This window comes from Pangasianodon hypophthalmus, chromosome 10 (genome assembly GCF_027358585.1).
Source record: "Pangasianodon hypophthalmus isolate fPanHyp1 chromosome 10, fPanHyp1.pri, whole genome shotgun sequence".
NCBI classification, from domain to species: domain Eukaryota; kingdom Metazoa; phylum Chordata; class Actinopteri; order Siluriformes; family Pangasiidae; genus Pangasianodon; species Pangasianodon hypophthalmus.
The window spans coordinates 3,386,607-3,401,998 of NC_069719.1; the positions used below are offsets into that span (position 1 = coordinate 3,386,607).

Consider the following 15,392-nt stretch of genomic DNA (forward strand, 5'->3'; position numbering starts at 1 on the left):
AGTACATTTTCAACACAAATCTAAGAAAACATGCATTTAACCATTCAGACAATGTGTTAAACCATTTCAGACAACAATCTCATTTTATATCTGACAATGACTGCATTTTGCTCTTAAATGAGTAACAGGGTTGAAACTTTTAGCATCCAAACTGATGGCATAAGGACATTAAGAACATGCTAATGATTTACTTTTTTTTCCAATTAATTAATTAGTTTCAATTTATAATTCAGACCTGGAATTGTACTTTCAAAGTAACCTTATCGGTTAGTATCACAATTTCACTGAAAATAAAGAAAAAAGCGTGAGACACCATACTTACTTCCTGTGATCTTCAGGAAGTTCGGATGATCAACTTCCTGTTGATCACATGACTTGTGGAATATTCTAAATTTTTCTTAGGGGTGACTGTGTTCAGGTTAAATGAATGTTGTGGGAGTAAAATGTACGTTTTTCCTAAACATTAATGGATGACTCGTGGAAAAGGATGTTTCATGCATGAGATACATTAATGCAAAAATAATACGATTATTATAATGAAGACAAAGTGGAGTTAGAGGGGATGAATGCTGTTTTCCAAGTGCTGCAGATTTTATTCAAATTTTAAGTGAAATCTTTGACATTTAGTTTACATACAGATTTGTAAATGTAGTATCAGTGGGACGTAAATGGCTGCCCACTGGTGGAATAATCCAAATAACTAACTGGATAATGGTCAGATCCATTTAAATGTAAAGATAAGTTTAACATCTAGAACCCATCACAAGTTCTTTAAGGGTTCTTTGGATATTTAAGTGATAGAGAAACACTCAGTTGGAGGAATGTACACAGAACCTGTAAGGATTGCCTCATAGAGACAACCAAAGAACCTTTAAGGGTTCTGGATGTAACTTTTCTTGCATCATAAACTTTTAGATAGATCTGTGAAAGAGTGGTCAATGTTATGCTCGTTTTACAATTTAATGACTATATTTGTGGAACGAACATAATCTCAGATCATAGACATATAATTTTATACAGCCTATATTATATGATCTTAGCTCTGATTAGTTCAAATCAGATCGGATCAGTGCCATGGCATAACTCAAGATCTGATTAGGTTCTCCACATAAGGATTTATAAGATGCACTAAAAAACAGTTTATCCACCAGCACATGACAGGACACCAATCACAATCACTCTGTGCACCTTAAGCCTTTTGCGCTGCCGTATTATGGTCAGTTTATTCCGCAAAAATCAGTGATTTAATTCCTGAAAGTAAAAATCTGCTGCCTCCTAATCCTTATAATCTGGATAATTAAGAATTAAGTAATCCTTTCCCAGCATATACTTTCAACTTAGATAGAGTGAAATCTTTCCAAATGTTTGTTGCATGTTGATGTGATACTTCTTTTGTTACTTTTTCTGTTACTTCTTTTTCTTGGTTACATGTTTTTTTTATTGCCCTTAAGGGCACTGTGTTGCTTTCTAAAATTCCCTTAAGCTTGATTTCTTTATTTGAATGTAATCATGATGCCAACTTTGATCTGACACACATGTGCAATCATCTTACTGGTTTTGTAACGGTAATGGATTACATTTCCTTTTTGGAGCAATTCTTGTAGGTAATTTGTTCCACATTCAAATCTGAACCAGATTTAAAACACTTGAGGGCATGCTCTTATAGGAAAATAATAAACAACAGCATGTTTTGATGTAGCAGAGTTACTTTCACCACGATAACAAGTTTGAAGATAACAACATGTCCTGAAGTGTTTTATTTCCAATATACCACAGCAGTTTGCCAACAATTACAATTATTTAAAGAACGATATGCCATACTTTTTATCCGTTTAAAGTTACATTATTGTTGTGCAATGTCCATGAAACATGTTAGATCCTGTTCTCACTTGTATTATAGCAGCTATAAACAGTCACTCCTTAACCAGTTTCACTTTTATCTTTCTTTTTTTCCTTCTTGTTACATTATCTTACTATAATCACAATTATTTACCTGCTTATTTTAAAAACACAATTCTTCATTCCCATTTTTATTGACCAAGGATAAGACATAAATATGTAGTTTCTTTATATAACATACTTTATTTATATATGTAAAAAAAAAAAAAGCCACCACATGTTAAAAACAGCTCTTGATGTGGCCACAACTAGAAACATGAACCAGCATATTGTTCCATAATTAAAGGTCTTAGGCAGAAGCAGTTTTACTCTTTCTGTTCATTTGAGGCTTAATTCGCTTTTAAGTAAACTCTTACATTCCACATCCCTCGGGTTTACTCAACACGGCACTGACTCACGAACGTCTTAGTCGAGTCACAATGAAAAGCAAACAATCTGATTGAATAAACCTAACACTGGAGAAGAAGCATAAATCTAGCGCTGGTTCTAGCGAGTGTATAGCACCGAATGCACTTTCACATTAGTGCTGCATTGACTTGACTTTTTTTTTTTAGGATTGTTTTTTTTTTTTTTTTTAAATGCTCTGAAACCTTCTTGGCTTTAGTCTATGGCAAGTCTGTGCAGGTCTGGAATGTTACAAACCCCTCAGGCATACAGCCTCTTCTATGACTCTTGTTCTGGAAAACAGTGACACACCCTCACCTCAATTACCACTTTTAGTAAACAGCAAAAAAAATCTTAAAAAAGCTTTTCATAGTGCAATACTTTTTGTTTTAATTACTGTAATATTAGTTATGTAACTTTTATTTTATTTTCTACTTTGTTTTTATGTTTGTTGTTGTTGTTTCTTTTGTGTTCTTCCTGTGTGGTGGTGTTTTAATATAAAGTATTTTGAGCTACATTTTTCTATAATAAATACTATTATTATTATTATTATTATTATTATTATTATTATTCCATATTTGCTTATTAGCTCTGTCTCAGTGTCTCTCCCTGTTTGTCTCTGGAATGTTCTGTTTTCATGTGTTAGCTCTGAAGTGATTTTTTTTTTTTTTTTTTCATGTATACCAACACCACTCCCTGCTAATTTGAGGGCAGGAATGTTTGGACAGTAAGAAACTATTCCATAACAGACTTTGAAAGACTTTAACATTCCATTTAACTGTCTGCTCATTGTAAAAAAAAAATTACTATGTGGCAGTGATTTCCTTTTAGAAATGATGAAGTGATGAAACATTCTACTGAGCTGTGGAGAGATTTCTCAGAAATTCATCCTCCTTCACACCTATGACGTCATGAAACTCATTAAAATAACAACAGAAGTCCAAAGGTGTAGACTGGTGTATAAAGATATTACAGTGTCATGTAGCAGATCCTCGCTATCTGCCATGGCTGGTGTGGGGCAGTTCGGAAATGTCCTTTCTTCTACTTCGTTCTTGTCCTTTCAGCCGAGGTTCACAAGACTTATCTTATGGATCATATGTAAGATGCACAATCAGGCTAATTCTGTCCTTGCTAGCCGTTGTCTACACTCTCTCTTGCTTCCTGAATGAACTCATCTTGTAATGTATATGAGTTAGCAACATATTTCTGAACGAATCACATGAATATCCAATGAAAATAAAGAATGTAAAAACAGAAAAATATGGAAAGTGCGAAAAAATGACTGACAGGCAAGTCAATAGCCAATGAAAAGAGAAGAAACACAACAAAACAAACACAAAAAACAGCAGACAGGTGTTCATAGCTGCACTGGAGATCCTTAATGGAGGACAAAGAAGTGCCTGTACAACAGCAATTCAAAGAACCAGACAAAGAAAAAAAAGGCTGCAGTGGAGAAGCTTTGAACCAACTCACCCAGACCTCCATGTCTGCTGTCTCCTAGTCAGTATGGATTAAGACATTTGATCAAATCTGGCTACAGTGTGATCTCTAGTTGTTTAGTGTGTGTTCGGTTTTTCAGTTACCACACAAATCTATGGAAATCATTTGGAACCCCATTTTCATCTGAATCTTAAAAGTAAATCCAAATGTTTGCTCATAGATAGACTGCTTAGACTTGATCTGAGCTGTGGATCTTTGTATAAAGTGCTTCCAGAGATTAATCTGTCAATTCTTCACTGCACTGGACAGTTCCTTATGTGCAGTGGATGAGCAAAAGCAAGGAAAAGAAGGTTGAGACATGAAAATGGTTCTCAGACTGGGCAAATCTCAATCTTTTTCTTAAGTCCTGCATTTGCCTCCATCACACAGTAAGAACAACATTTGCAACGGGATTCCGTTGCAAATGCTCCAAAAGTTTGTGGACCACAGGTGAGAGCTCAGATTTCATCTTGTTCTTGTGTTCAAAGTGCATGGAAAAAATTGCTCTCTCCCTCTTGAGTTGTCTGTCTATAGACGAGTGGATCTCACATTTAGGCCAAGCTAAGGTTAGGAGCTGAAGCCCGCATGAAAGCATTTGTCTTGTAATCTATAGGTGGGACACTCAGCTTGTTCTTGTTCTTGTACTGTGGTTTGTGCTCCAGGTCTTGCATGGGCAGTGTGCAGTTGCTGTCCTGGTCCTGACATGGAGGCCTGTACAGAGGCACGGCTCTCTGCGGATGACGCCTCGCCCGCTTGACACAGCTTGAGATGCGCTTGGCCAGGAGATAAAAGATCTCACAGATGTTGAGGACGATGCAGATAGCTGAGGCACCCACCATGAAGTAGGTGAACATCTTCTTTTCAGTGGGCCGGCCGATGTAACAGTCCACCACATTGGGGCATGGGAAGATTTGGCACTTGACGACTCGCGGCAGCTGAAAGCTATGGTAGATGTGGTGGAGGATGTAGAGAAAGGCTACCTCAATGCCTGTCTTGACAAAGAGACTGATCAGGTAGGTCCACCAGAGGCCACCATGCTTCTTACCTGTATCGTCATAGAGCTTGGCATCGGCGCCGTGTTTGGCACGGTACTTGCGTTCCCGTTCATCTCGATACTTGACGTGCATGACCACAAGGAGTGACGGGCATGTGACGAAAATGAGCTGCAGCGCCCACAGGCGGATGTGCGAGATGGGGAAGAAGTGATCGTAGCATACGTTGGGGCAGCCTGGCTGCTTGATGTTACAGTCAAAGTCCTTCTGCTCGTCACCCCATACTCGCTCTGCCGCCACCACGTACACCAGGACGCGAAAAACGAAAACCACTGAGAGCCAGATGCGGCCAAACGCCGTCGAGTACTTGTTCACCCCGCTGAGCAGGGCCTGGAATGTCTTCCAGTCCATAGCTCTGATTTCTTAGTCTCCTGATCCCTCTCAAGTTCCCTTTTATTTTATTTTTCTTTTCTTCACACCACCTGATCTCTCTGTCCCACTCCTTCTACTATGTCTTTTTTGTGTACTTGATTCTTCTTTCAGCTTTCTGTATCTATTTTTCTGATGGTGGGTCTCAATGCAACCTGGGAAAAAAACAATAACAAACAGAAAGTAGGTATAAGGTAGAAATTGGCCACAATTTCCTCAAACCAAAAAAAAAAAAAAAAAAAAATACACACAACATAATTCCTACTGTAAAGTTATTTAGCTACTAGCTAGCTAGCTAACATTAGCTATATGGAAAACTGGCCAGTGTTATCCCTGCTAGCTAATCACACATTGGTATTCGGTTAGAAGATAAAGTTGATGCTTATTTCAAAATGCGTAGTTGGAATAAATGAAAAAAAGTTACACAGTCATACTTTTCAGGAAACTTGTCATATAAATGATTGCAGTATGTTATAAATAAATATAAATGCACAGTTAATTAGCACAAATCTTGCTTTTATAAGCACAGGCAGGTCTTTCTGACTGTTTGACTGCTGTTATAGTTGTCATACCAGTTTAACAGAACCATTATCCCTTACTCGAATTGCATAATAACTGAACATATCCTAAGATTTCCACACAATGTGCCTTATTTAAAAAAAAATCTTACAAAAAGAAGAGGAAAAAAAACCCTGTGACACAGTTTAAGCAATAAGTCTGTTATTAAGAAAATCCACATTGTTGGAATACTTCAGCTCATGTAGGTATCACTCCAACAATGTGAGAGTTAATGTGTAGAGCTAGCAAACTCAAAATACAAACTTTATAAAGTGTGTAGAGCTAGCAAACTCAAAATACAAACTTTATAAAGTGTGTAGAGCTAGCAAACTCAAAATACACACTTCACAAAGTGTGTAGAGCTAGCAAACTCAAAATACAAACTTTATAAAGTGTGTAGAGCTAGCAAACTCAAAATACACACTTCACAAAGTGTGTAGAGCTAGCAAACTCAAAATACAAACTTTATAAAGTGTGTAGAGCTAGCAAACTCAAAATACAAACTTTATAAAGTGTGTAGAGCTAGCAAACTCAAAATACACACTTCACAAAGTGTGTAGAGCTAGCAAACTCAAAATACAAACTTTATAAAGTGTGTAGAGCTAGCAAACTCAAAATACACACTTCACAAAGTGTGTAGAGCTAGCAAACTCAAAATACAAACTTTATAAAGTGTGTAGAGCTAGCGAACTCAAACTACAAACTTTATAAAGTGTGTATAGCTAGCGAACTCAAACTACAAACATTATAAAGTGTGTATAGCTAGCAAACTCAAAAATACAAACTTTATAAAGTGTGTATAACTTGCAAACTCAAACCACAAACATTCCGCCTGTGTATAGTTTATATTTTACATAGTTTATACACTTTATAAAGTTTGATTTTTACAATAACAGCAAAACACTAGTGTTGATATAACTTTCACAGTGTTGGATTCATATTTATTAGGTTGAACAGCTTTATAAAGGTGGGGCAGTCGTGGCCTAATGGATAGAGAGTCGGACTTGCAACCCGAAGCTGAACCTGAAGGTTGTGGGTTTGAGTCTCAGGTCTGGCAGGGATTGTAGGTGGGGGGAGTGAATGACCAGCGCTCTCTCCCACCCTCAATACCACGACTGACTTGAGCAAGGCACCGAACCCCCAACTGCCCCCCGGGCGCCGGAGCAAAAAAGGCTGCCCACTGCTCTGGGTGTGTGTGTTTACGGTGTGTCTGTGTGTGTGTGTGTGTGCTAATGGGTTAAATGCAGAGCACTAACCCCTTGTATGGGTCACCATACTTGGCTACAAGTCACTTCACTCATAGTTTTTATGTATCATAGATATAAAATACAGAGACATTTAATAAATCATGTGTGTCAGTACAGTGGCAAGTACTGGAGTAAAAATAAATAAAGACAATAATAATAATAATCACATCAATAATAAATAATAAAAAAATAAAAATAAAAAGTTGTTTTTTTTTTTTTTTGGTATGTGTGTTCATGTGGTGTTAATAACTCTAAACACATCTTTGCTTTCAGTTTATTCTCACAGTGTTTAAATAATTGGGTTAAATAACACCTAGCACTGTATTTAAAAGCTTGGTTTATTAAATGTGTGTTATGTTTATTTGATATCTGTAAAGCGTTTGTCTATTCTACTCTTCCCGATTTGCTGTACATAAAGTTACACTCCATAAGAAATAGATCTGAAACTCTACTTACTTCATTTTGAATCCCAGTCCTGTGTGTTTTCACTCAAAAGAAATGATTCCACTCCCAGATCGCTTTTATTGCTTAATCGGTGTAAAATGCTCGGACTTCGGACGACCTGAAGCTGAGAAAAAATGGATCAACAGCATCTTGTGAGGGTGGAGTAAAAAATCCTCATAACTTCTACTCTTAGCAAAGTTACAGGGTTGCCAGATTTCCGCTTTTCCCTCCATATGAACGTTTTATGTGCATTAAAATAGGATTAAAACTGGTTTATTAGATGATTTGTCACAGTAACATCTTTAACAATGTCCCAGTGTTTACTCTATATCTTCAGAAAGGTATATTATATCCATGGTTGCCAAGTTGGAAAGAGTTTTTTTTTTTTTCATCCAAACCCCCAGTGTATAAGGAAATGTAGAGTATAATGCATATGTATAGACAAAGGTTGCCAGATTGGATTATTTGCCTTAAAGCCAATGCAAATGTTACAATTTGTATTACCATATTATTAAATGAACCTAATCCTGCATATCTGCGACCCAAAACGACATGTCAGTAATTTATTATTAATTTGAATAAATTTGAATATATGAGTTATATGAAATTTAAGTTCAAATATAACAATACACGGTAATTTTAATATATGGCTCCTGTCAAAAGGTGGCATATCTTAGGCAGCAACATTCAGTTCTCGAAGTTGATGTGTTGGAAGCAGGAAAAAGGGGCAAGTGTAAGGATCTGAGCGACTTTGACAATGGCCAAATTGTGAAGGCTACACGACTGGGTCAGAGCATCTCCACAACAGCAGGTCTTGTGGGGTGTTCCCGGTATGCAGTGGTTAGTACCTACCAAAAGTGGTCTAAGGAAGGACAACTGGTGAACTGGCGACAGGGTCATGGACTCCCAAGGGTCACTGATGCGCACGGGGAGCAAAGGCTCGTCTGTCTGGTCCCTGTCCACCACTGAAAGCGCCTACAATGGGCATGTGAGCATCAGAACTGGACCACAGAGAAGTGGAAGAAGGTGGCCTGCTCTGATGAATCGCTTTTTCTTTTACATCATGTAGACATGAGTGTGTGTGTGTCGCTTACCTGGGGAAGAGATGGCACCAGGATGCACTATGGGAAGAAGGCAAGCCAGCGGTGGCAGTGTGATGCTCTGGACAATGTTCTGCTGGGAAACCTTGGGTCCTGACATTCATGTGGATGTTACTTTGACACGTACCACCTACCTAAACATTGTTGCAGACCAAGTACACCCCTTCATGGCAACGGTATTCCCTAATGGCAGTGACTTCTTTCAGCAGGATAGTGCTCCCTGCCACACTGCAAACATTGTTCAGGAATGGTTTGAGGAACATGACAAAGAATTCAAGGTGTTGACTTCCATATTCCTCAGATCTCAATCTGACCGAGCATCTGTGGGACGTGCTGGAGAAACAAGTCTGATCCATGGAGGCCTCACCTCACATCTCACAGGACTTAAAGGATCTGTTGCTAAGGACTTGGTGCCAGAGACCACAGCACACCTTGAGAGCTCTTGTGGAGTCCATGCCTTGACGGGTCAGAGCTGATTTGCCAGCACAAGGGGAACCTACACAATATTAGGCGGGTGGTTTTAATGTTTTGGCTGAACGGTATATATATATATACCTTTTGAATTTCTTTCCTCAATAGACAGACTCTAAACTAAAATGCCAGATAACTCAGTTATCAATTAAATGACTCTTTTAAGTGAGTCATTTGGTGAATTAATCAGTTATCACCAAATGACTCACTTATAGCTCGAATGATGAATCAGAAGTTGCATAAGAACGACTGCTCATTTTACAAGAAGGTAAAATGAGCTTTTATTGCACTTAATATAGTAATTTGACATGACCACATATGACAGACTGTAGACAAATTAATATTAATGCAATAATACTGCATTAAATAAGGTATACAACACAATAGAGTGTGTGATTACAGGAAAATAATCAGTGGTTATAATCAGGGTGGTGTGATTACCGTTACCACCCGGAAGGGGATTATTTTCCTATAACAGCAAATAGCAAATAGTTTATTTCCTTTTCTATCAGTAATCAGTAATTTCCCAATACTAACAGTTTTTATTTATTAAAGAAAGACTCGTTATATTATGCATTCATAATTACATTTGTGGAACTTCCATGAAACAAGTTAGCTGCTGTTATCATTATACACCAGCAAAAACCATCATTTCCTGACCAGCCTCTCTATTTTTTCTCTCCTGAAGTTGATAAGACAAAACAACTCAGTTTGTCTCGATACAGAGAAACCAGAAAGCGTAAACTCCTCTGTCCTGAAGATGTCAAAAAAACTTTAAGTTACCCCTGTATGTCTGACTGTTACAAAGCGCCGACACTGGACACTCTGCTCATCATATCCATAATTACATTTTTTTAATTTGTTTATTTTTAAGTGGATTGTTCTTGGACAAGTCCCTGTGAATGAGCTGTTACAATAAAAACAATAAAGTATTAGAACCAGCGCATTAATATAAAGCTGTGATATATATATATATATATATATATATATATATATATATATATATATATATATATATATATATATATATATATAGGTGCACTATTGTCAGAGCTGCTGTTATAGAAAATTAATCAACACCTTCTGACCAATCAGAATCCAGAATTAAACCGCACTTTAAAGTGTGTCATAATGGCATATATACATTTGTAGTGGAGAACAGTGTAAACTGTGCAAGGCAGTGGGTTCATTTCCTAAAATAATTTTTTTTGTAATTGTTTTTTAAAATTATTTTTCTTATTAATTAGTTTGCCTATGTAATTTTAAAAAATATTTCTGCCTAAAAATATAAATAAATAAATAAATACATTTTTCTTATTAATTAGTTTGCCTATGTAATTTTAAAAAATATTTCTGCCTAAAATTATAAATAAATAAATAAATAAATAAATATTTTTTTCTTATTAATTAGTTTGCCTATGTAATTTTAAAAAATATTTCTGCCTAAAATTATAAATAAATAAATAAATAAATAAATAAACAAACAAATAAATTTTGTTTTTAAGGTACGCAGTGTATTTTTAGTGTTTTAGTGTAGTGTTATTTTTTTACTTATTCAGGTGAAAGATACTAAAGGTACAAAAACGTACCCTTGAGCTTATCCCAGCTATGAATGTATAAGGAGCAGTTTAGTACCTTTTTTCCTTTTTTCTTGAACAGCAGAAGGACTAGATCAAGATCAGATGTTTCACATCTGACTTGAAGCCAAGCTGTTTCGATAAACTCATGGTAACAATGTCCTGTTCTACATGTTCTACCAAAAGGATCAACCTCATAAACAAACTTTGTCTAAACTTGCCCAGACCTTGCATGCGAGGACGATGTGCGCTTTGTCATAACAGTATTCAGAAACGTGACAGCTGTCTGATATTGTGATCTTAGAGACCTCAGACTATAAAACAGTCAGGCTTTCTGGGACAATCAGAGCCTGAAAGAATGAATTCTGTTTTCTGCCTCTTTGTGGTATGAATGTATGAGTGTGTTAGTTCAAGTTGCTCTACATAATAACCAGACTGATGTATAACCTCCCTATATTGCTCTGTGATGTTGAAAAGACATATCAAGTTACTAAAAACACCACCATTTCTTATGCATAACAGCCATATTTTACTGTTCCACTGGCATAAATGGAAATATATGGGTTTAGTTTTTCAATTATATTGGTGACACACAGCAAGAATGCTTTTTAAATCAGACTTCCTGTGTTAAATGAACACTAACATGATTGGTTTGTGTTTGTTGAAATACTGCAGGTGCTAATTTAACAGTGTTACAGTTCATTTAACTAATTAATTCGTCACTGTAGCTGTTAGTCTAGTACCAAAAGCATTAATTCTATACTTTTATGCAACACAAGTTCATAACCTTCTGATTTTCCCCTTACAGAAAAAGCTATTAGGAAGTAACGATTAAAAAAGAGATGATAGGTGTGGTCAAAGAAATAGCTTGGGCGTGTGTGCGTTTTTAACTTAAGGAAATAAAAAAGTGTTGGAAAACTATGCAAACGGGAAAATCTGAAATATTTAATCTGTCTGACTGCATTTTATATTTTTAAATATTTATATATATTATAAATTATGCTTAAGATACAATAAATATGCCTATATATGTTAGACATTTTTATATAAAATGTATGATTTCCACATTTATTTATTTATTTATTTATTTATTATAAAATTGTTAGCACTTCATATGTTTATACTTAAATATTTTGTATTCATATATTAAATTCTTTTGTGCATACCATTTACCATACCATTTTCTTTTACCTTTAGCTTTCCTTTCTTGAGCTATAATTTTCATCTTTAACCCTTCCATTATTTCATATATATATGTTGTTTCATATATATTTCATATATAAATGTTATGACATTTTTTCCATGTATAAACAGATATCTACACTGAAAAAACCCTCAGTGCAGCACATTGTAAGTTGTGCATTTCTATGTGCACTGTCTGTTAACATTTTCAAGCATTTCCCCCATCAAAGGCCTCCACTCCCTTCCTCAGGAAAAAAGAGAATTTGTCGTCTCCATGAAAACACAGCCATAACCATCTCCATGCCCCGGACTGACTCACCACAAAAACCTGCTCAGTCCAAACCCACACATAAATGAGGGAACGGCAGAAATGACTACTTCCTGGAGTTTAGCCTACATGACTGCAGTGTAATGCCATGCCATGTATTAACTTGTGCTTCTTTCTTTACTCAGGGATATTCATATCCCATAAAAACATCATCTATCATCATGTGATTTAATATGCATTAGCATGGCTCTGAACCTGTCTGTTCTAGTATGAGAGAACATTAGATGTCATTAGGGAGTGGCAGTACAGGTGGAGTGTGTGTTTGTGTATCTTGGAGAAGTGCAACGCCATGAAGATGTTGAAATCAAGGCTATGGCAAGGAAAAAACAAGAGAGATATTGAAATAACAGGAAAAGTTGGTAGAGGAAGGCTCTAGAGCTAGAGACTGGAAAGTCCATAGTGTGTAACCGTACAAGCATGCACTGGAGTCTCAAGTGAAAGTTAATTTTGATTAAATAATCTACCAAATTAATAAATGTAAAAAAAAAGAAGAAGAAGAAACACTAAACACTATAGCTGCTGATGATAAACTGTTCATTCCTAAATTAGCTATTGCCAGAAAATTGGTATTGTAACAATAAATGTTGGTTCTCTAAGATATAATAAAAAAAGACAGGTTTAATCTAGCACCATTATGGGTTCTTTGGTTTGTCTCTTTGGGGAACCCTTTGAAAGTTCTTCATAAAAGCCTACAACAGTGTTTCTCAATCAGAGAGGAACATAGCAGATATCTATCCAAAGAACTCTTCAGGAACCTTTTTTCTAAGTGTTTACAAATACAAGTCACCTTCAATGAGTTGAAATGTTTGAAGGTTAGAAATAAAGGTTCTGTATAAAAGCATACAACAGAGCATTTCTCAAGATAGAGTGGGGTCCAGGTAGATGGGGTTCAAGCTTTTAACTCTCTAACTCTTACCTATCCAATGAACTCTAGGAAGTGTACAAATAACAATCACCTTCCTGAAAGGTCCACTGTTACTGGCTTTTACATTACATAGAACCTTTAAACATTTGAACTCATTTAAGGTGAACAATATTTGTTCTTTCTTAGAAAAAAAGGGTCCTCACAAATTCTTTGGAAAAGTCAGGGTTATTTTCCTGAAGAAGTTCTACTTGGAACAATCACTGATCTTGTGAGGAAGCTTCTTTCTAAGAATTATACAAATCCGGGTTATGTTAAATCGATTTAAAGGATTAAAGGTTCTATGAAGGTCTACAAGACTGATTCCCAGTCAGGCAGTGTTCCAAGGTAGAACCTCTTCAAGAACATAATGCTTACCTAATGCTTACGAACACTTTCTTATTTACAAAGAGTGTACAAATAAAGGTCAAGTTAAATCGTCTTAAATGTTTAAGGGTTCTATATAAAAGTATGCAAAAGAGTGTTTACAAATCAAAGAAGGTTCCAAGAAGAACCTTGTCTGGAAGATAACTCTTACCTATCCAAAGAACTCGTGGGGAACCTTATGTTTTTTTCTTGTTCATTTGATAGTAGGTAAGGTTCTACTTGGAACCATTTCTGATCATGTGAGGATGATCTTTTGATCTTTTTTTAAACAAAGGTCACATTAAATGGGCTTGAAGGTTTAAAGGTTCCATATAAAAGTTTACAGAGTGTCTTCCAATCATAGATGGCTCCTGGTAGAAATTCTTCAGTCAGGTAATTCTTACCTATCTAAAGAACTTTCGAGGAACCTTATTTTTTTCACAGAGTGTGCAAATAAATGAGTTTTAAAGGTGCACATCCAGATAAATGATGCATAGCAAAGGTACAAAAGACATCTTGAGGGTACCAACCCATTACAAATGTTCTGGCACCCCAAACAGTACAGTTAGTATCTTTTTTCTGAGCAAGTGGACACGGTAAAGGTGTCCGTTTAGGTATAAAGTGGCAGACTGCTGGTACTAAAAGAAGAGACGGCGACAAAGAGATGGAAGGACAAAAGGAGACAGAGAAAGTAGAACAGAGGTGGGTTTAAAAACTTGTTAGGCTGGCAGTTATAGAGGGCGTCTCTCTTTAGCGTACAGATACATTCCTGTGCAGCACAACCCTCATCCTTTCATACTGGAGTGAAAGAGATAGAGGGTAGTGGCTGAGGGGCACAGTTTAGTTTTATCTGTGTAAAAATAAAGAATTTGATTGCTATGATAAAATTGTTATTAGAGGTTTGTTACTCATGACTAGAAGGTTATAAGCTTAAATCGCACGGTCTCAGATAAGAGTTATCAGTGGAACTGACTGGTGAAATATGTGAAATACGTAATATTGATGTAGAACCTGTTGTTTACCATGGTAACACCACAGTGATAGTGTTTTTGGGAGGGTGTGCCATGAGTGGAACATTTCATAACTTTCACATGACCCACAAGTCCAACGAAAGCAGGGCGTTCCACAAAACAGGAAATTCTGATCTTCAGATTGAAGACTTTGAATCCATCAGCATTCACTGTGATCACTCCTGAGCTGCTGGTTTAAAAATTTCAATAGGTTGTAGGACCTTGATGTACAAAGAGACACAACAGCTGAGCAGCTGAGGAATTTGTTAAAGGGCTCGAAAAACAAGGTTCCGATCTCCAAAACTTCAACGTATATACAGTGGCTTGCAAAAGTGTTCAACTCCTCTGGAATTGATCAGATTTGTCTGAATAACGATGATAAGTACACATATTCTTTCTGTCAGTATTTTAATTGCAAACTCATGTGCTCTTAGAGTGAAATTATTTCAAAATTATTTTATTGGTCAGCAAGTATGCATAAGTATACAGCCAACCCTGCATCCCCACGCCTGCATGTGGTAACTCCAGATGAAGCATGCTGTCTTAACGAGGATGCTGTATTAACGTGGAACTGACAGGGGAAATATGTCAAATATGTAATAATGATGCAGAACCTGTTGCTCTACAACACCTCAGTTGCACTGTCACCCAAGAGACTGTCAGTTTGAAGGAAAGGAGTGGAAATGAAGACTAAGGTGCATTGTAAGTTAGAGATAAGGTAACAGAATTTCGTAATTTAGGAAAAGGATGTAAAATTATATCTAAGAGTTTGGACAGCCCAGTAAGCACTGTTGGATCAATAGTGAGGAAGTGGAAGCTGCATCACGCCACCCAATCACTACCTAGACAAGACCCTCCCTCAAAACTGCAAAAACAACGACAGAGACTGGTGATCTGGTCATGGAAGCCACTGTGAAGCCAACAGTCACTCTGAAGGAGTTACAGACTACTGTGTCTAAGAGTGGAGTGAAGATGTACCAGACAATCATTTCAAGAGCTCTGCATAAATGAGGACTGTATGGGAG

General features: G+C 36.6%; 1 protein-coding gene across 1 annotated transcript; it reads right to left on the minus strand.

Moving 5' to 3' along the window:
- Positions 1-2,014: 2,014 nt before the first annotated feature.
- Positions 2,015-7,602, minus strand: gjb3 (gap junction protein beta 3). The gene is made up of 2 exons (XM_026944189.3): positions 7,445-7,602; positions 2,015-5,338 (listed from the first exon to the last, which is right to left on the minus strand). The coding sequence occupies exon 2, from the start codon at positions 5,163-5,165 to the stop codon at positions 4,314-4,316; it is 852 nt and encodes a 283-aa protein (XP_026799990.2). The 5' UTR covers positions 5,166-5,338; positions 7,445-7,602; the 3' UTR covers positions 2,015-4,313.
- Positions 7,603-15,392: the final 7,790 nt, after the last annotated feature.